Source organism: Hypanus sabinus, chromosome 1 (genome assembly GCF_030144855.1).
Source record: "Hypanus sabinus isolate sHypSab1 chromosome 1, sHypSab1.hap1, whole genome shotgun sequence".
Classification (NCBI taxonomy): Eukaryota; Metazoa; Chordata; class Chondrichthyes; order Myliobatiformes; family Dasyatidae; genus Hypanus; species Hypanus sabinus.
Genome location: NC_082706.1, coordinates 22,847,684 through 22,870,362, shown reverse-complemented (window position 1 = coordinate 22,870,362; position 22,679 = coordinate 22,847,684). Strand labels below are relative to the sequence as shown.

The 22,679-nt window shown below is 40.8% G+C and overlaps 1 protein-coding gene across 6 annotated transcripts in view; it reads right to left on the bottom strand.

Moving 5' to 3' along the window:
• Positions 1-16,233, bottom strand: part of entpd4 (ectonucleoside triphosphate diphosphohydrolase 4) — a 33,944-nt gene extending 17,711 nt beyond the window's left edge. For 2 of the 6 annotated variants that reach the window (XM_059965675.1, XM_059965716.1), the window contains exons 1-5: positions 16,079-16,233; positions 6,375-6,489; positions 4,226-4,420; positions 3,096-3,301; positions 1,424-1,574 (exon numbers count right to left, since the gene is read on the bottom strand). In XM_059965675.1, the coding sequence (XP_059821658.1) occupies positions 1,424-1,574; positions 3,096-3,301; positions 4,226-4,420; positions 6,375-6,382 (560 nt within the window). In that variant the 5' untranslated portion in view covers positions 6,383-6,489; positions 16,079-16,233. Of the gene's footprint in view, positions 1-1,423; positions 1,575-3,095; positions 3,302-4,225; positions 4,421-6,374; positions 6,490-9,780; positions 9,827-15,623; positions 15,854-16,040 lie in introns of those variants that run through there. The other 4 variants (XM_059965700.1, XM_059965685.1, XM_059965692.1 and 1 more) reach the window with 4 other exon arrangements.
• Between the last annotated feature and the right edge of the window lie 6,446 nt (positions 16,234-22,679).

The window sequence follows — 22,679 nt, the reverse complement described above, 5'->3', positions numbered from 1 at the left end:
TGGCCTGGATGGTGGGGGTCTTTAATGATGGATGCTTCTTTCCTGCAATAGTTCTACTTGTAAGAGTGCTCAATGGTGGGGAAGCCTTTACCTGTGATAGACTAGGCTGAAGGCTCCTCTGAACTATCTCCATTGCTGTCCGACCTAAGATCAATTTGCTCAGTAAGCATACTATGATATGAATTAAGGTTTGCTCTACTCTGTATGAAGGGTTCCAGATTACGTACCTACTTTACCTAGTTTATAGAAAAGGAGATTCCATTGAGTCATTCTGAGAAGAATAAATAAGGCAGATGTGGAGAAACAACTGCCCATTGGAGATAGGCTCTCAGGGTAAGTGGTCAGTCATTTAGGACTAAAAGAGACTTTTTTAAAAATATCCACTGCAGAGAGTTGAGTAAAATCGTCCAATAGATTCAAGGCAGTGGTTGACAGATTTTGAGCAAATTAGTCTTAATTTTAATAAAGTGTGAAGGCTCAAAGGTGACATAGTCAACTGCTGCAAGGTATCAGCTTGAAATATCAATTAAACTCTTTGCCTCCATGGATGCTGAGTTGTTCCAGCAGTTTATCTGTACCCTAATTCAAGTCCTTCATATTTAACATTTTTACCATGCATACCCTGGATCAAGTGCACAGCATAAATCCTCAATTTCAAGATTTGCATTATCATCATTTCTCAATGCAAACACAAACAAATGGCAGCTTCCCTCAGGCCTCCAATCTATCTTACATTATTCCCACATTTATCTGATCAGGAGGTACACTATACTTAAAAAACATTCTCTAAAAAAAAAGGGTAATATTTACCAGACTTTTACTCCCTAATTTGGCTGCCTTGGATGATGAACTAAGTGGCCCCCTTCAGAACTGCAAATTCCCATGAGTCTATAACTCCAGTCCTGATAAAGGGTCTCGGCCCAAAACGTCAATAGTTTGTTCATTTCCATGAATTGCTGCCTGACCTGCTGAGTTCCTACAGCATTTGTGTGTGTCGCTTTGGATTTCCAGCATCTGCAGAATTTTTCATATTTTCTATAAACATTCTTCTGTGTTTTAGGTGTTGCCCAATTCCAGAAACGTTATGCTTCTGGTGAAGCACAACCTTATCACTTACCAGCGCCACCGTGCTTTCTGAAGAATTGACCCAATTTTCCAGATCAGTTATGTATTAAGAAATTGGATACAACCTGCTTTTTCAACTGCTTATAGTACTATGTTACAGATTGCAAGTACCATATCAACTCATTTCTTACTGCAGTGATTTTATGAGCAAGGAGGAAAAGAGACCATTAACAGATTAACTAATGGTAAAAATACTTTTAAACAATTATTATATGGCTTCACCCATTTAAATTCAGTTCATCTTTGCAACACCACCCAAACAGGATAATGAATTTATTTAAATACAAGTAAAAGTTACTTTTCAGGCAAAATCCTCATGCCTGCAGTGCATAGGATGTATAAAGGAGTCTCTTGGTGTTTAGAATGAGGAATATGGTCTGCAGCAAAATTCAGAAGAGGTGCGAGGTAATCACTAGCTTTTTCTGGTGTTGATGCCAGTTCTGAAATACCTGCAAAAAAAGTAGAAAGTTAAGTAAAGTTCTGTATGTATAATTAATGAATAATTTGTAATTTTAAGTTAAGAATTACTTGCAGCGAAAAACCATTTGATCCAAGCTCTATCGCAAGTCTCATTCAACATCCACCTACTATGAACAGTAACTTATACATGAATCACTGTCATAGATCCAAAAATCAAACACAGATTTGGATGGGTCAGTCCTATATTGTTACATTATAGCATACATGAATATTTGCATTCAGAAGACCCATAATATGTTGCTGAAACACTGTGCAAAGATTTAAAATCTAATCATGAAAAATGATGCAGTGCAGGGCTTTTAGAAAGTCTGAGAATGTAATGGTATATGTCAACTTAGAAAAAAAAACATATATTACCCTTCACTGCCTCTTTTGGTGTTGTATCATTCTATGTGTGGAAGTGAATGAAAGCTCTGTTAAAACACTGCAACATTGCAATAGGCCAATCAGTACTGCTACTGATCAATATTGGTGCTCATGATGAACTTCCTGCTTCATCTCACTATTACATTACACTTTTATGCATTTATTTAGCTTTCCTTAAATACTTCAGGTGCTGAACCAAAATTATATAAGTTTAAAGCAGTCAAGGGCCATTGTAGACTTTTACAACTGCACTGGGTCTTCTTGAAGAGCAATCGCATATCTTCTAGTTAAGATGGTGCCAGGCTGCGGTCTCTGTTGAGATTGTGGCTCAGACTTATTTGTCTTTATTAGTTCCTAGGGTCAGCTTTGGGGACAGACAGGAGCATTATTGGACAGGTTAGTGTATAGGGACAGGTAGGTGGGGGAATTAAAATTTAGAAACAGGGATTGAAGGCCAATCAAGACTCAAGGTCTCTGCTCCACACTCGAAGGAATGTGGATGGGCGATGAAGGATGTTGGGCTGTCCTGGGATCAGATGGATTCGTGTGAGCAGAAGGCATGATGAGCGGGCGGTGGGGGGAGGGGGGGGGAGGTGATCAGTCATTGCGCTGAGAGTTTGGGGTGCTATCATCATCTAGTCCAGCTGTTACTGTTCTGTTGCTTGTTATGTTCTTTTGTTGTTCTGCTGAGCATTGGGAGAATGCTCTGTTGGTGCCAGAATGTGTGGCAACATATGTGGGCTGCCCCTCAGTACGTCCATAAGTGCATTGGTTATTAATGCAAATGAAGCCTTTCATTACGTGTTTTGATATACATGTGATAAATAGATTCAAATCTGATTCTGGATTCAATTTTCGTCCGGAACCATGCCTCACTTCTAGATTTTCAAACTGTGATCTTTGATTTTCAATAATTGCAGCTTTTGATTTTTACCATTCACTTAAGAGAAAGTCTGTTTTCCCCATTTATCATCAAGACATCTTTATATACAGATTTAAAAACTGCAAATCCTAAAAAAATTCTATGTGTTAATTCATGTCAACTTCCTTAGTATCTTTACAAAATCTTTCATATGGAAAGTTCAAAAGCAATTACTCCAACAGAGTTAGAAGACAAATCCCACCTGGCTTTATCTTCATCACCACAGGTAGTCTGTTGTTGCCCCTCATCTGTTTGATATCGAGTAGATCATGCGGATTCCCATTGTGTCTTGGCCAGCAGTACACAAAGAGCCTCGAGCCACTACTTCCACAGTCTATCACTATACCATAGTTTAAGTAAGGATTCTTTACATCGGTGGCCTCCATGTCTATCAATCTGGTTAAATATCTGCAAGACAACATCAACAACAGTAGCACAATGCCCAAGAGGCTTTACAGTAGTTAAAGGTGACAATATTTAATATTGATCAACATAATAAGATATGAGGGCAAATAACCAAAAATTGGAAAAAGAGATTTCAAGGTGTGAATTCTAAAGTATCATTTTGAGGAAGGCACGAATGCCAGTGATATAGTAATTAAAATTAGTAATATGTATGAGACTGAAACAGAGCTCAAATGGTTATATAACTGGAGTAATGTACAGAACCATAATGGAATGGTGGAGCTGACTCGATGGATTGAGTTCTGAAACTTCTCTTGTTCTGAAACCAACGATGAAAGAGCATTAAAATGGAAAAGAAATTCCGCCTGGGAATGCACAAACATTCTGGATCACACGTTCAAACAACACAGTATTCGCCACCTCTATTCTCAATTATTCCAACATTTCCACAGCTGGGCTTTAAATTGACAGCCAGCAGAAGTTCAAGCTCATGCCAAACACTTTCAATTACATCCAAGTTCATACATCTTGTGAAAAGTCAATAAATCTTGTAATACATAGTTGTCATGAAGAGTTGTTCAATACTGTCAAACTGACACACAAAACGCTGGAGGAACTCATTGTGTCAGATAGCATCTAGGGAGGGAATTGAGATCTGTGTAACATTTGTTACTGCTGTCAAATTCTTTTAAGAAGCTATTGTTGAGCTCTGATACATAAATGCAGGTCCTTCTTTGAAGTTTAGATATTAATGACTCGAGGACAATACATGTGGGAAATTTTGAAAAGGGTGGATTCAGAAGGGGTTGGATAGCATTCAGCAAGTGCAAATTTTTACATTGAGATGCAAGAAAGATAAACAGTATTTGAACCCAAGCTGAGTAGTAGTTTGAAAGGGAAAAAGAAAACAGCTGTTCCATACACTACCTATCTCCTTTGTCCTGGTAGAAACGTCCCCATCGACTTCTGTCCAATACCAGCAAAATGTATAATAGAGAGATTAAAACAGTAAGCAATGCAACAGCTGTCAACTGGCGATAGGTTGTGTTGAGAGGCCGAGGGCACGCTGAAGGGGATAAACTGAAATGCCACGAAGCAGGAAATAAACAGGAAACACAAAACCTGAAAAATAGTAAAGTTATTAGTTAAAATGAAAGTGCTGTAAGATTTTAATATCGATCCCCCACACCCATATATAACAGATTGCTGCTTAACTATGCAAAAGCAACTTCTTTCCACAATAGAAATCAGCAAGCTGAGGGGATATCTAGCTCCAAGGTTAATAAATGCAAGAATAAATACAGGGATTTAAAAAAGTACTCACTCTCCTCAAATATTTTCTCATTTTACTGCCTCATTTGCCAAATTTAAAATACAGTATATTCAAGTACAACTGTTGAGCTAATCTACTAAACATTGTGCATTATGTCAAATTGAAAGATAAATTTCGATACCTGTCAACAACTTAATAAAAATTATAAACCGAAACTGTGAGGCAGAAGAAATATTCATCCTCTTTGTAATTAACATGCTAACTTTCTTCAGGTGCAAAACTGTATTACCTTACCAACTGATCTAATTTACTGATGTAGAAAAGTAGAAGATCACTTGTTTTCAATCAATTCATAAGAATAAATACTACACTCCCTCTCTGTAAAGTCCAACAGTTTGATAGATTTTCAACAGACCAAAGCCACAATGAAGACAAAAGAACATTGAAGATGAGTGAGGGAAATGAAAACAGAGAAGTGTATTCTCTTTCAGCAGAATAATAACCCAAAGCACACTGCCAGAGGAATCATGGAGTGGCTTCAAATGAAGAAAACTGATGTCCTTCAGTGGCCCAGTCAGAGTCCTGACCTAAAATCAATCAAACATCTCCTGCAAAACCTTAAGATTACTGTCTATCGCCACTCCCCAACTGACCTGGCACAGTTTGAGTAATTTTGCAAAAAGGAATGGGCAAATGTTGCTCCATCATGTTGTGCAAAGCTAATAGAGGTGTATGCAAAAACCCTACTAACTATAATAGCTGCAAGAGCTGGTTCAACTAACTAATGAGCCAAAGAGGATGTATACTTTTACACAGTTGACATTTCAGATTTTGAATTTTTAGTTTATCATACTTTACAATTTTCTCTTTTTTGGGGAGGGGGCTCTACTGTGAAAAAACATGTGAATCACAAATAAATATTCTCAGTTAAATCAAAATCCCTGGTCATAATACTCATCTATGTGAATCAATGGTTGGGGGCCAAATACTTTCACAAGGCACTGTATTCACATGCAAGGCACACATTATATTAAAGAATCTCAATTTCAATTGACCAGATTAATGCATGATGAGAGATAAATATTAAAGGATTATTGTAGTTAAATTGGCGGTACTCTTGACTGGGTCAGATGATTGCAGGTTTGTGACATGGTGGAAAATCCAGATTTGCACTTGAGTGCAAATTTTTATTCCTTGACCTCCAGCAGTACAAAAACCTGGTCAGTATCATATATTCTTGCTAGTGATGGGGGATTGCCGAGTACAAATTGGCTTTAGAGTTCCTGACTTTGTAGATGTGACAGTATTTCATCTTCAGACTGTCAAGCAGCAGGATGCCTGAAGTTTTGGGAAAATACGTAATTTATTTTACTCAGGGATTTGTGATGAGTAAGTTCCCACCAATGCATTCATTAAAAATGTAACGTACCAGAAAATGTTATTAAATCCAGACTTCATGTCTTATTTCAAAGAAATGAAAGAAATTATAAATGTTTCCACCAGAAAAAAAATCATATAAATAATTGTGTACATTATCTTGGAAACAAATGACTACTGACACTATAAATGATTTAATTAAGTCAGGTCCACCACTATAAAATCCAGTTCTAGCAGCTGAACACTAGTGTTAAGCAATGATAACAGGCCAACATGTACACAAGGCAAACAAGAGAAAATATGCAGATACTGGAAATCCAAGCAACACACACAAAATGCTGGAGGAACTCAGCAGGCCAGGCAACATCTATGGAAAAAGAGCAGTCAACTGTAATTTTAATGCACAGGATTGGCCTAAAGTCTTACCTTCCCATGGCAAATATTTGCTCCAATTATGTTGGGAAAAAGCAACTATGTGTCCTCAATGCATCCAAGATTGGTTGAGCACAGTGCATTGTTCTGCCAAGTGGACATTTTAATCCTGAAAAAAATCAGCACTTTATCTTCCCATGCATTTCAAAGACAATGAATCATTTGCAGACCGTCAAGATCGGTGTTTATTGCTCATTATTAACTGATCATGAGAGGTGGTATCCTGAAAACTGAGGCTACGTCCACACTAGACCGGATAAATCCGTAACCAAAGCTTTTTCTCTTCCTTTTGACCCTCCTTCCACACTGAAAGAGCGCTTTCCTCCCCCTAAAACGGAGCTTTTCTAAAATGCTCTCCAGAGTGTGTAAATCTGAAAACTCCAGTTGGGCAGTATAGTGTGTATGGGGTAACCGGAGCTTTTTTAAAACGCTGTCATGACGTGCCGGAACAAATGGTAGCGGCAGCATGACATTTCATTGTTTTCTTGTGCACAACCTCTAACACCACAACAACAATGGTAGACGGCTTCATGAGAGTGTTGTTTACTTTATTGTCTATGTTAATAGCTTGTTCGGAGTTAAACATAGCTACCTACCACGTAGAGGCAGCATATCTACATACAAAAAGACGTCTTTTGTACTCAGTTGCTGTGCAATGGATCTGCACAACGTCAACGTCATTATCAACTGTACAAAGACTGGCGGTTTTGGCGACAACCCGGCCAAACTAGTGCATGGTCGGACAATTTTGCAAATGAAGTTGTGGTTCCTGAAGAACGGTGTGATAACTTTAGAATGTCCAGGAGCTCCTTGCTTCATCTAAGTGAACTAATACGTCCTCACATCAAAGGCCAGACAACACAAATGAGATCACCGGTGGATGTGGTTAAAAAAGGTCACTTGCACTTTGTACTATCTAAGCGACAAAGGAAGGCTCAGGAAAATGGCTAATGCATTTGGATTATCAAGGCAGGTGGTGTCCAAGATAATTAGAGAAGTATGCAAGGCTATAACTGTACATCTGGGCCCTGCATATATCAAGATCCCACACACCGAGTCTGAAGTGAAATACCTTGTAACCAACTTCCATCATGGCAGTGTTTGGGGGCAGTTGATTGCTCACACGTTGCCTACAACAAACTCCACAGATCACCTGAACAGAAAGGGGCAGATTTTCTTTGAATGTACATTCTACATGTGATACAAATACTGCTTTATGGACATTGTTGTGAAATGGCCAGGCTGTGTCCATGATGCTCGTATATTTGCAAACTCAAAAATTAATGACTACTTGAAAAATGAGAGGATCCCCTGTTTTTTTGCTGGGTGACCCTGCGTACTCCCAATGCCTTATGTTATGAAAGAGTACACTAACAGTAGTGTGACCCCACAGTTTGGCATGTCCTTGTGCAAGTCAAGAATGCTCTTTTGGATGTTCGAAGGCAAGATTTGGTGCTCTGCGAAGAGCAATGGACATAAATATGGAGGACCTTCCCTTTGTTATTTATGCATGCTTTGTGCTGCTCAATTTCTGTGAGGCAAACAAGGAGACTGTCCCTAAGCAGAATATTACTGCAGCTTTGCAGCATGACACAGAATTTCAACCCGCCCCCCACAAAGCCTAACAATTTCAGAACAGACGGCAATGAGACTGAAGCCAGAAGAGTTAGAAATGTACTCATCAAATACTTTGACCCATAATTTACTGAATAAATAAGTATCCTCACTTTGCAGTTTTCTGTCCTTGCTCGTATGAAGGTGGTTTACCTATTTATGCAAGTACTTCTCTGACAATAGATGTGTAGCAGCCTAACATTGTATGGAAATACAAGATAACACTGATGCAGACATGTTTCATACATTTAACAAGGTGCTTTATTAACGTATTGCTTGTGCAAACATTCAACAGATATAATTGTCACTACCTCCAAAAATGGCATTTTTAAGTAGTAGCTTATGTTTGGCATAGACGTGAAAATGTTAAAAGCCAAAAAAGGAAAATTGTAAGTTTCACTTTTACTCAGGTAAAAATAAAATCACTTTTGCCCAGTAACTCGTTTTATTGCACATTAAATACAACAATATAACACAGAAAGACATGGCAAAAGCAAAGGCAAACAAATGAGGTAACAGCAAATTTCACTTTTGCCCAGTAGCAAGCCTTATTGCATTTAGTTGTAGCTGTTGTCCCTTTCATCAGTGAAGAGACGATGGCTGTAGGAAGTGTTTCTAGGGTGACCCCTCGTGGGAGTGGGGAAGATATTGGTGGGGCCACTCGGGGGTCTGTGTCCCCATATGTGTAGCTACTGTAGCGGCTGTGAGGCTGGTATTGTGGCGGTGAAAAGTACTGGGAGAAGCCATCATATTCCTCATCATTGCAAATCCCTCTGCAACAGAGTTAGTCAGTTTTCAATGTTCGTCGTCAGCCGGGTCATACTGTCCATGAGCTCCCTGTCGGTTGCCTCCATACGCTCCAGTATTCGTTTTTAGTTTTAAGTCCTCCTGCATGAGAGCCAACAGCTGTCTGTTGTTTGGCAATTTCTTTTTAAGCTTTTCTCGTCTGTAACTGGACAAATACGCACCAAGTTTTTCACGATGAGATTTGACACCAAATATGTTGCAGCCATCACCTGCTGCTTCCAAACTGTTGGGAGTCGGGCGTACTCGTTGAACCGGGTAAAGAGGCTGTACATCAGTTGCTGTGATGTGCGTCGACCCTATTCTCCAGATCACAGGTTTCAATGCCGCCTTGAATTGCCATTGTGGTTGGTGAGCCCCCCCCCCCCCCCAGACCTGCTCACACAACTCAAAGTACAGTGGAACTAATCTACCGTGTCCACTTTTTCCAGTAGATGTTTTCTTTGTATTCCTCAAAGACATTGTTGAAAACTTTCTTTCCCTGTTGTTGTAGATACTCTAGTTTTTGACCAATGGAAATGGCACAACGCTGCTGCAGAAACGGAAATAGTATACCCTTTCTGTAGATGTGCCCTGCGCATGCCAGTAGGAGGAGATTCGCCCAGATACCCGTTTTAATGTGGACAGAGGTATTTTCAAGAACACTTGGTGCGGACGCCTATTGTTTTTACGTGAAACCAGCGTTTTCAAAATTGGCGTGTGGACGTAGCCCAAGAGGCCTGCCAGGCCATTTCAGAAGGTTGCTGAATAGCAACAACGTTGCTATGGGGTGTGCCTCATCCACACTAGACCAGATAAATTCGTAACCAAAGCTTTTTCTCTTTGTTTTGACCCTCCCTCCGCACTGAAATGATGTTTTCCTCCCCCGAAAACAGAGCTTTTCTAAAACACTCCTCAGAGTGTGTAAATCTGAAAACGCCAGCTGGGCGGTGTAGTGTGTATGGGGTAAATGGAGCTTATTAAAAACATTGTCATGACGTACCAGAACAGATGGTGGTGGCAGCATGGCATTTCTTCGTTTTCTTGAACTAAGAGGAGGAAACAGAAATAGTATACCATTTCTTTTTCGCTTGTTTTCTGTAGCTGTGTCCTGTGCGCATGCCCAGTAGGAGCAGATTTACCCAAATACTAGCTTTAATGTGGACGGAGGTATTTTCAGAAACACCTGGTGTGTACACCTATTGTTTTTTCGCGACACTGGCATTTTCAAAGTTCACTGGCTCAGTGTGGATGTAGCCTAAGTCAGAGTCAGAAAGGACATCAATGATCAAATAGCTTTTCATTGATAATCCGGGCGCTTCAGTATACCAGCTCACAGCACTAACTTTATACTCTAGCCTTAAATAACTAGCCAGCCTCAAAAGACATTAATTCTTTAACAGGATCAGAATAGAACACAGACGTTTTGGCAACAAAACGCATAAACAGCAAATCACATCATCTGCTGGCAGTGAAGATATAAACTGGATCAGACAATGACATGTTGTCCTTGTTGGATATTCAGAACATGGTATATACCATAGAAGCATCTCCGAAAGTTCCATATAGTGCCTTACAAGCCTCAAACGCAATGTCTTCCTAATGATACACAAAAAAAAGCTTAATGTTAATACTCCAGCTGTGATAGGATTTGACCTTCTTCACAGATCATTTGTCCAACTCTCTCCAATAAAAATCCAGTGACAATGTCTTTGTTATCTGTTAATGGTACATCTGACCTTTCAGCTTATGCAATTGCAGTAAAACTCCAATTATCTGGCATGCTCAGGACTTTAGTACTGCCAGACTAATACTGTGATGCTAGAAAGTTTGTGAACCCTGTAGAATTTTTTCTATTTCTGCATAAATAAGACCTAAAATGTGATCCTATCTTCATGCAAGTATTAAAACTAGATAAAGAGAACTCAAATAAATAAATAACACACAAAAATTATACTTGTTCATTCATTCACTGAGAAAAATTAAGAGGAATAGATAGAGTGGACAGCCAGCACCTCTTCCCCAGGACATCACTGCTCAATACAAGAGGACATAGCTTTAAGGTAAGGGGAGGGAAGTTCAAGGGGGTTATTAGAGGAAGGTTTTTTCACTCAGAGAGTGGTTGGTACATGGAATGCACTGCCTGAGTCAGTGGTGGAGGCAGATACACTAGTGAAATTTAAGAGACTACTAGACAGGTATATGGAGGAATTTAAGTTGTGGGGGTTATATGGGAGTCAGGGTTTAAGGGTCGGCACAACATTGTGGGCCAAAGGGCCTGTATTGTGCTGTATTGTTCTTTGTTATCCAGATCGGAGGTGAGAGCTGCTTTCGCTCACTCTCCACGTTTACTCCTCTCTCCAGAGCGAGAGCAAAAATAGCCTTTTGCTATTCCATTGTTGGGTCAATTTAAACACCAGCTCAGGTAAACTGAAAAGACAGGGTGTCAGTTGGGACAAGAGTCGAGTTTGCTCACCTCCATGGCACTGACGCTATGAAGACTGCCCTGACTGCTGTGCTCCGTACCCGTTAGCATGAGCACTGATAAGTGAGGGTTTGGGCCTACTCTGAGCTGCCCCGGGGATCGGATCTGAGGTTTAAATTTTGGTCTGGAATGCTGTCGTTTGCATGATTTGAATTTTTTTCCTTTCGCTTGCAAATAGAGTGCTGGACTTTATTTAAAATTCTTTATTTTTCTTTTAATTGGGTTCTTTCTGATTTCTGGCTTTCTGGCTACCTGTGAGCAAGCAAATCTCAAGGATGTATAATTTATACATTCTTTATTATATTTATTTATTGATTAAATTTTTAGAAAATTACAAAGAATAAATGTAATAAAAAATTAGTAAGAAAAAGAAAAATAATATTAATCCTCCCCCCTGCCCTTAACCCTCCCCCCTACAGAAAGAAAGAAAGAAAGAAGAAAAAGATTGCCTGGATATTAGAGGATTCCCACATGCTCCATGGAGTTCAAAATAATTTTAATATTTATTTTTAATTTCCCCAATTACTTTATAATTTTATCTTCAAAGGTCCTATATATTTAACCCCATCTTTTGTAGGTATGCAAGCCAAATTTTCAAAAGTATATCATATTCATTTCTTAGATTATATGTAATTTTCTCAAGTGGAATACAACTATATATTTCATTATTCCAACGATCCATAGTTAAATATAAATCAGATTTCCAAGTAACTGCGATAACTTTTTTAGCTACTGCCAATGCAATATTTATAAATTTTTTCTGACTTAGATTAATACAATATAATTTTTACATCAATTATATATAACACCACAGAAAATAAATAGATTAAATTCAAACATGTCTGACCAATGTTTTTGATGTAATCAAGAAATTGGTACTTTTTTACATTCTACTTGGTCATGTTTTAAAATTCAACCATTTTAGATAAATCTAGGACTTTCATTGGAACAAATTCCTGGAGTACAACTCCCACATAGTCCAATATTATTTTTATTAGAAGATATTGAAGGGACAATACCAAAACTTAAATTGAATAAGTATCAGAAAAAATTTATAAAAGTTTATACATTCTTTGATAACAAATAAATCTTGAATTCTTCCAAACAACGCGAGTAACACGCCAAGCTGTTCAACCCTTCATCAACCTGGCCTAGTCCAGGTATTACTCAAAAAAACCTCTGAATTACTTCTAAAGGAAGCATTAACATTATTCTTTAAGTAAGAAATACTATACACTGTAATCCATCTGATGTCCTACATGTGACTGAAGATTAATCTCCATATTTCTGTATTCAATTCCTATGCAATTAATGATAGCATAATGTCAACTCTTCTTGTAGTACCTGCGCACTAGGCTTTTGCAATACTCAGCTCTCATTGTATCTCTAAATCTCCCACAATTTGGATAGAAAATGCTTCTTTATTTAAACTTTTTTTCTGGTCAAAATGAACAATTTCATATTCTCTATACCATCATCCAATTGCTAGATCACAGCTAACCAGCATGCAGATTAGAATGGTATGGTAGTAATTCCATAATGTACTGACTGGAGTATTAATAAACATAAATTCAATCTGCAGCACAGCAGCTATGGATTTAATTTCGATTTTTTAAATAAATCTGTAATTAAACTAGCACCAGTAGGACTAATCATGAAATTGTAGAAATGTTTTAAAAATCCATCTGGTTCAGCACTTCCTTGGGGAAATTAAAATTATTGTCTTATTTGACTCTTAACCACTTTCTGAAGTGACCTAGCAGGCCGCACAGTCCAAAGGTAATCTGATAAGATATCAGTATGACTACGTCAGTGATACACTCATCACATTTATGAATCTGAATAAAAACTCCACCTAGGTGTGAAAATTTTAAAAAAGGGGGAAGAAAATGCTAAGAAGAAAGGTTAGATTTCCTCAGCAGAGGTTCAAATACATGGACTTTACCAAAGTTATACATAGTAGGCTAACCCAGAAGGTTAAGGGTGAACTAGCCACTTGGATACAAAATTGGTTTAATGGAAGGAGTCAGGGGCATAGTAAGGTGTTTTTCAGATTGAAGATCTGTGACCAGAGTTATGCAGCAGGGATTGGTGCTAGGCCCACTGTTCATCATTAATATTAACATTTTGCACACAAATATAATTGGTATGGTTAATAAATTTGCAGATAAACCAAAATTGATGGTTAAGTAGACAGTGAAGAGGTTTATCTAAGATTACAACAGGATCTAAATCAACTGGGAAGTGAGCCAAAGAATGGCAGGTGAAATTTAAGTGTGAAGCTAAATCTTGGGGTCAATAAGGTTTCCAGGGAGGGACAGCACCTCTGGTGAAGGGGGTTGTCATATCCATTCCAGTGCAGATGACTTACCTTTGGCCCCCACCGGACCCTCAGCTCTCACACGTTGCTCCAAGTAGCTCTTTGCATGCAAGAGCAGCCACATCCCGGTACACCACTTTGACAAGCTAAACCAGGTGAGGATAGCCAACGAGCCTCATATCCCAGTGAGATAGGGACATGCCTATCCTACCCTGCGAAGTTAGCTCTGGTGGGCTGGGCTATTGAGATCTACAGTGAGATCTAATGGACAGGGAAGTGGTACTGCACTGCTCCGTGGAGACCGAAGGGCATGACAGGGCACAGGAGGCGTCAGACATCATGCCCATCCAGTGCAACCAATTTGTAATGCTTGTTCATACCACTGGACCTGGATGTCCAAGATCAGGAAGGTGGAACTGCCCCAGTTCAAAGGCTTTTTCACTTTAAAAACTCTCCTGCACAGGTTTCCTGGTATCGTCAGACATGATGGACAACCACCATGATAAATCTTAGTAACTGGTAGGGCCCTGGAGAGTCTTGCAGAGAAGAAAGAACTGAGGGTACAGGTACATAGTTCCCTGAAGGTGGAGACCCAGGTAGACAGGGTGGCGAAGGTGGCATTGGGCACTTGTTGGGGTACCATGTTGCAACTGGACAAATTATTGGTGAGACCGTACTTGGAGTATCGCGTGCAGTTTTGGTTGCCAGCTATAGGACGGATGTTGTTAAGCTGGAAATGCAACCAAGGGAGAAGGGTTTGAGTTTATAAGGTTGGCACCATTTCACCCTGCAGCATTTGAGGCTGACAGAAGATATAAAGTCATGGGGGACATAAATAAGGTGAATGCTGGCAGCTCTCTTCCCACTATGGAGGAGCCTAAAACCACGGAACACAGGTTTATGTGAGAGAGAAAAGATTTAAAAGGAACAAGGGTTACAGATGGTGGTGAGTATATAGAGTAAACTGTCGAAGGGAGCTGTACAGGCAGGTACAACTACAAAGTTTAAAAGACACTTAGATAGGTACATGGGTAGGAAAAATTTTGAGAGAAATGGGCCAAACACAAACAAATGGGACGAGCTCAAGAGGACACTATAGTCATCACGGACGAGTTCAGCCAAAGGGGCTGTTTCCTTCCTAAATAATTCCATGACCCTGTGTTTCTCCAGTTATACGGTTTTGAAGTAATTCATACAAAGGTTAAAGATGAGAAACTTATATCAGACAATGATATAACAATATAACAATGTCGGAAAGGATGGCTGAGGGGAGAAATGCTCACATTATAAGTACAGGTTTCTCCCACTATCCTATCATAGTGTTCCTATGAAACCTTTCGTAAGCCGAAATATGGTAAAGCGAAGAAGCAATTACCATTGATTTATATGGGAAAATTTTTTGAATGTTCCCAGACCCAAAAAATAACCTACCAAATCATACCAAAAATCTGCACATACACACAGGCGCACCCACCTGCCCACGCTAGGCTTCACGGTCATGGTCACAAGTTTAAAGTGGGCGCCTTTTTTCACAAAAGCAAAATCCCCTTCGGATTTCTTTCAGTTAGCGAAAACAGGTACTTTTGAAAAAGCGAAGTGGCGGAAAGCGAACTTTCGTAGAGCGTTGGATACCTTTTAGATGTGCATTCAGAAAGTTGTAACTTCCAAGACTATAGATTAAATTCTTAACACTGGGATTAAATTGAACAATACAGACACTGAGCAAAATTCTCTTTGCCTGCCACCTACGCTACGTACTCTCGACAAGCTGGTACAACTTGGTAGGTCAGAGGTCAACCTTAGGAGGCAAATGGACAGTCAACATTTCAGTTTGAGACCCTTCACTGGCCTGGGTCCGGATCTGAAATGTCGACTGCTCTTTGGAGATGGCCTGACCCTCTGAACTTTAGATTCCAGTATCTGAATCAGTCAAAGATCTGCAACCTCTTGCGTCGCTTAACACCTCTACCGAGAACAATCGCAGAGTTTTCTTTTGATTATCGCCACAGTGTATGGAAATATAACTTAAAACAAAAGTTACCTCAATTAGTCGTTTTCGCTCTACATCAGTCATCTTGATAGCAAAGGCCCTACTCTTTTTTGAATCTCAAAATAGTTAAGTGATTGTTTTCCCCCAATTGTGTTTCTTTTTTTCCGATGGCGCGATCATTGACCTCGCCCTGCACCCAATGCTCCGATTCCACTGCTACCTGTCACCGAGATCTCACTACGTGGCTGCCCACCTGGGTATCCTCACTCAGGGAATTGGACCCGCCTCCTCAACGTAATGACTGGTTGCAGCCTGCCGGACCGGCTCGGTATTCTATGGTTGATTGGCCGAGCATCGTCGTCAATCAAGCCCGTGTCTTGACGTCTAGGCCAACAGACGTCAGAACGGATGTTGACGCAGTCGCTCGGCTCACGATAACAATATTTAAACAAATTAGCCGGGGATTACCTGCCTTCAGCATCGCGGTTACGAGGGTGAGCATTTACCTGCTCATGATTGACCACTGACGGTCCTGTCATTTGAAACAAATACAAAACGGAGGGAATAAAACCCCATCAACATTCGTGATCATAGCGCCCATCTTGCCAGCGTCTCCCTCAGCGGGTGACTGCAGCACCTTTCACGACATTGCCGCCAACCTGTACTGACGCCACGGTGCGTAAGCGCGTTTCTCGCTGTTAATTTTGGAACCTGTAGTCTTTGAAACTTATTGTCAAGAATTGAATTTGGGACAAATACACAAGATGCTGCTACAGACATCCCACCCTGCAAAAACTCATTTCAGGGAGTTAGCACCACTACCCCATATCCTCATATCCCCATATCCCCCTGGTCGACCTCCAAGGGTGTATGTGCACAGGACATTTGATTATGAAAGAGCACAATTTATTTGATCACATATTGAAACTATTTACACACACACACACATATATTCCCTGTTGAGTATTTTGTTGGCAGTCTCAATACTAATAGCTAAATGCTAACGCAAATAGCTTTTCTATTTCTTTTGCAAACTTTCCTTATACTATGCTGTGGATTGCTTGGCAGATTTGAGCATTTTGCCAAGTCTCAACCTCTTAGCAGTCTATGTCAATGAATTTATTAATTTTGCAATACATCAGATTCACAAGTGTTTTGTGAGACAGCTGACTTCTGAATTCTGTCTTAATGTGACACACCATGCTGAATGCCCTTTCTACATCGCAATTAGAATTTGGCAGCACCAAAAGCGGCTTCATCAACTGGCAGAGCTCTTTGAATCTCAACTGCCCTGTGCTCACAGATTTTACTTCAGACAGCCTCCCCCAGAACTCATCAACTGGCAAACTTTTGTAGTTTGGCACCAGTCCCTCAAGTTTAGTTGAGACATAATCCAGGACTTCCAAGTGGAGCTGTTCTCTTGCATCTTCCTTGATCACATTTGGAAAGTCAAAAGTCACTAAACTGAACTGATGGACAGTGAAAGAGAGAGAGAGGTTGGCTGTAAAGCATGCTCACAGAGAAAACTGATAGGTCTACTTAGCACAAAGAGAGACCACCAATCAGGGTTTTTTCTTCTCTTTTTTTCCCCCATCTCCCCCTCCCCCCCTGTGGTGAACTACATATACTGGTCTGGACACGCCCCCTGCTGACTGCTCCTGTGGCTCCTTCCACAGACCCCTGTACAAAGGCGATTGAGGCCTGAGCCCGGCCTCTCAGTCTCCAGGATGTAGTATGGTGGTCACTCACTGCTTGTTCCTTCTTCCAGTCAATAAAAGCCGATATCTCGCCTTACATCTCAGAGTGAGTTATTGATGGTGCATCACCGCCATTTGCCCGCTCTCCCAGAACTTCCTGGAGAGGTGGGATGTCTGCTGCTAACCCCAAAAGGAAGTTCTGGAAGAGCCCGACCAGTCAGCCAGTATCGGTGAATGCTTCTGGTCAAGTATTGCAAAAATGAACTAACAAGTGTGTTTTAAACTGCAGACACTGGGAGCAGTGGAGATAACAGAGGGAACATCTGAGATAAGTGTACTCAGTATCAGAATCAGGTTTATTATCGCCAGCATGTGACAGCTAGTGGCAAATACTTAAAACACAGCAGTCAACAGAGATCATAGAAATAGAAATGGTTGCTTACTTGAAATGATTAAGTTCTGAGTGTTGTAATGAGCTCCAGTGAAAGTTCAGATGCTGCTCTTTAAGTCTATATGTGTCATCCTAAGAGTAACATAGGAGGCCAAAGACCTTAAGACCATAAGATATAGGAGCTGAATTAGGCCATTTGGCCTATTGAGTTGCTCTGCCATTTCATCATGGCTGATCCAATTTTCCTCTCAGCCCCAGAGGCTGAGAATTTTCCTCTCCCTCCCTTCTCCCCATATTCCTTCATGTGCTGACCAATCAAGAATCTATCAATCTCTGCCTTAAATAGACATAAAGAGTTGGCCTCCACAGCTGCCTGTGGCAAAGAATTCCACAGATTTACCACTCACTGGCTAAAGAAATTCCTCACTCATATTTTTGTTGATGACTAACATGGCCATTTCAGAGATGGTTAAGAGGCAATGACATTGCGGGCAAAGTAGAGTTACTTGTAGACCATTCTGAGCAAGGGTGTCAGATTTCCTTTTGTTGATGGACTTTAATGAACTGGATAGGTTTTTAATGACAAACCAGTAGTTTCACAGAGAAAAAAAATTCTAAAATAAATTCTAAGATGAGCAGAAATGTTGATACACTCCCATTCTAGAGACACAAAGTGCTCCACCAGAGATTTTGTTTCCATCTGAAGGCCACCCCTCAGGTATATATCAGACATACATTCCAACATGTGCAAGTGATTTATCCTGGTGTTATGGCCAATATTTAAGTCTCAAGTCGAAGAATCACATTGCTGCTTGTAGGGTCCTGCTGTGTTTTGCCAAACGATGACTTCACTTCACTTCTATTGCACTATCTAACCCGTAAGGTGGTTCAGAACATCCCAATCATTGTCAGTGCTCCAGGAATACAGGCCTTCCATCCCATCAATTTCTATGCCCGTACATCTTATTGTGTGGGCATACTGTCATTTATTGTTTCTTTTTATTATAATGTATTGCACGGTGCAAAACAAATTTCAAGACATATGCCACCAATATTAAACCTTACTCTGATTCCGCCAATTGCCATGCTGACAGCTTTTGAGAGAGAGAGAGGGAGAGGGAGAGGGAGAGGGAGGGAGAGGGAGAGGGAGAGGGGGAGAGGGAGAGGGGGAGGGGGAGGGGGAGGGGGAGAGGGAGAGGGAGAGGGAGAGGGAGAGGGAGAGGGAGAGGGAGAGGGAGAGGGAGAGGGAGAGGGAGAGGGAGAGGGAGAGGGAGAGGGAGAGGGAGAGGGAGAGGGAGAGGGAGAGGGAGAGGGAGAGGGAGAGGGAGAGGGAGAGGGAGAGGGAGAGGGAGAGGGAGAGGGAGAGGGAGAGGGAGAGGGAGAGGGAGAGGGAGAGGGAGAGGGAGAGGGAGAGGGAGAGGGAGAGGGAGAGAGAGAGAGAGAGAGAGAGAGAGAGAGAGAGAGAGAGAGAGAGAGAGAGAGAGAGAGAGAGAGAGAGAGAGTACCGCTGCCTGCTGCTTCTGGGTTGCTATGCTGAGAGAGACGTGGGGTTATCTGATGGACAGTTCAATGTTTACAGACGCTCACAACGCGTTTGCACTTGTACGAGGACACTTTCGTTCATAGTCAGTCCACACCTGCAATCGACAGAACAGTCACTGGATGGAACTTTCGAGTGCCCAGAAGGGTGGGTTGAGGATCGACCAGGAGAATTGATAAGCAGCTATCACGGTGTGTATAAGGGCTGACCCTGTGGAGGCTACCGGTGTGTTTACCCTTGTCTGGGTGGTAGCTTGCCCTTGAAGACAGTACCCTTTTTGGTAAGCTACTTTTGGCTAACTCGGAGCCCGACGACAATGGTACCTGTTTATTTGTTTTTCTCCTATTGTGGATTTCAACTTGGCTTACAAACACCTTTCTCTCCCCCACCAACTCCGTGCATTGAACTGAACTTTCTTACGGTATCATCGTGATGCACCATCAATAACTCACACTGAGACGTAGGCGAGATATCGGCTTTTATTGACTGGAAGAAGGAACCAGGAGTGAGTGTCTATCATACAAGGTCCTGGAGACTGAGGCCGATCTTCAGGCCGCAGGTCTCCTTTATACAGGGGCCTGTGGGAGGAGCCACAGGAGCAGTCAGCAGGGGCGTGTCCCGACAGGCACATAGTTCACCACACATCGTAATACTTTAAACCTTGCCACTCGAGCTTAAATGAGTTTGGGAGTTATATTTACACACATATATATGCATAACACTGCCAACTTCTGATTTACCTGCTTTAAGTTACTATATTAAGTAGTTACTAATAAATAATCGTTTTAACATCAAAGCCAGATTCCAGGTGTATTCTATCGCTGCCGGTTCTTTTAAACCGTTTATGTACGTAACACTTCAAAAGGCAGTGCCTCAAGAAAGCAGCATCCATCATTAACCACCCCCACCATCCGGGACATGCACTTCTCATTACTACCATCAGGGAGGTAGCACAGGATCCTGAAGACGCACACTCAATGCTTTAGGTACAGCTTTTTCCACTCTTGTATCAGATTGCAGAACAACCCACGAACTCATGAACAGATCATTATTCCTCTTTTGCAATATTTAATTTATTTTTATTAGTGTAGCCTCATTTTTGTTAAGCCTGCACTGTACTGCTACAACAAAACATCAAATTTCACGACTTAAACGTTTCACGGCAGCGATCACAATATAATTGAGTTCAACTTGAAATTTGATAGGGAAAAGTCTGACGTAACTGAGATGTGGTCTGCAGATTACAATGAGAAATAGAAAAGGCAATGTTATGATAGTTATAGGAGATTTTAACACGCAGGAATATTGGGGTAAGATTGGCAATGGATCTCAAGAGAGTGAACTTGTTGAATGCCTACGAGATGGCTTTTTAGAGAAGTTGCCGTTGAACCTACTTCCGTTCAGCTATTCTGGATTGGGTGTTATGTATTGAAATGGAGCTTTAGGCAAAAGAACCCCTAGGAGACAGTGATCACAATGTGATTGAGTAAAACTTGAATTTTGATAGGGAGAAAGTAAAGTGTCACACAGCAGTATTTCAGTTGAAAAAAGAAAATTATGATGGTATGAAAGAGGAGTTGGCCAAAGTAAATTGGAAGGAGATGCTGGCAGGGATGACAACAGGACAGCAATGGCATGGGATTCTGAGGGAAATCAGGAAGATGCAGGACATTTGTATTCCAAAAACAAATAAATACTCAAATGGCAAAATAGCACAACTGTGGCTGACAAGGGAAGTCAAAATAATGTAAAAGCAAAAGAGAAGACATACAACAAAACAAAAAATAGTAGGAAGACAGAGGATTGGGAAGCTTTTAAAAACCTACAGAGAGCAACTAAAAGAACCACGAGGAGGGAAAAAATGAAACATGAAAGCAAGCTGGCAAACAATATCAAGGTGGCTAGAAAAAGCTTTCTTGAGTATACAAAAAATAAGAGAGGTGAGAGTGGATATAAAACTGCTAGAAAATGAGCTCACAGAAATAATAGCAGGGGACAAGGAGATGACAGATGAACTAAATGAGTATTTTTTCATTAGTCTTCACTATAGAAGACACTAGCTGTGTGTCAAATGTTGAAGGGTGCAAAGAAAGAGAAGTGAGTGCAGTTACTATTACAAAGGAGAAGGTGCTCAAAAAGCTGAAAGACCTAAAGGTACACAAGTCACCCGGACCACCTGAATTGCACCCTAGGGTTCTGAAAGAGGTAGCAGTAGAGATTGTGGAAGCATTAGTAATGACCTTTTAATAATCATTGGACTCTGGCCTGGTTCCAAAGAATTGGAAAATTGCAAATGCCACTCCACTCTTTGAGGAGGGAGGCAGCAGAAAGGAAATTATAGACCATTCAGCCTGTCCTCAGTAGTTGGGAAGATATTGGAGTCAACTGCTAAGGATGAGGTTGTAGAGTACTTGGTGACACAGGAGAAGATAGATATTGTAAATTTGGATTTTCTGAAGGCCTTTGACAAGATGCCACACATAAGACTATTTATCAAGTTAAGAGCCGATGGTATTACAGGAAAGTTACTAGCATGGTTAAAGCATTGGCTAATTGGTAGAGGGCAGCAAGTGGAAATAAAAGGATCTTTGTCTGGTTGGCTGCAAGTGACTAGTGGTGTTCCGCAGGTGTCAGTGTTGGGACCACTTCTTTTTATGCTGTATATCAATGATTTAGATGATGGAATAGACAGCTTTTTTTTCTTTTTTTTAAAAAACATGGTGCGTTATTTGAAAAAAAAAATTGTCATCACCACCATTGTGGCTTTTAGCTGTGTTCTTGATGCACCATCAATAACTCTTAGAGACGTGAGGCGAGATATAGGCTTTTATTGGCTGGAAGAAAGAATAAGCAGCAATTGACCACCACACTGCATCCTGGAGACTGAGCGGAATAGACAGCTTTGTTGCCAAGTTTGTAGATGATATAAAGATTGGTGGAGGGACAGGTAGTGTTGAACCAGGAAGACTGCAGGACTAAGACAGATTCAGAGAATGAGCAAGAAAGTGGCAAATTAAATACAATGTTGGAAAATGCATAGTCATGCACTTTGGTGGAAGAAATAAATGTGCAGACTATTTTCTAAATGGGGAGAAAAATCCTAAAATTTGAGATGCAAAAGGACTTGGGAGTCCTTGTGCAGAACACCCTAAGGCTAACTTGCAGATTGAGTTGGTGGTGTGGAAAACAAATGCAATGTTAGCATTCTTTTCATGAGGTCCAGAATATAACAACAGGGATGTGGTTTGAGGCTTTATAAGACACTGGTGAGGCATCACCTTGAGTATTGTGAACAGTTTTGGGCTCCTCAATCTAAGAAAAGATGTGCTGGCATTGAAGAGGGTCCAGAGGCGGTTCACAAGGATGATTCCAGGAATGAAAGGGTTATAAAGGAACATTTAGTGGCACCCAGCCATTTCTCACTGGAATTTAGAAGGATTGGGGGGGGGGGGGGGGGAGATCTAATTGAAACATTTTGG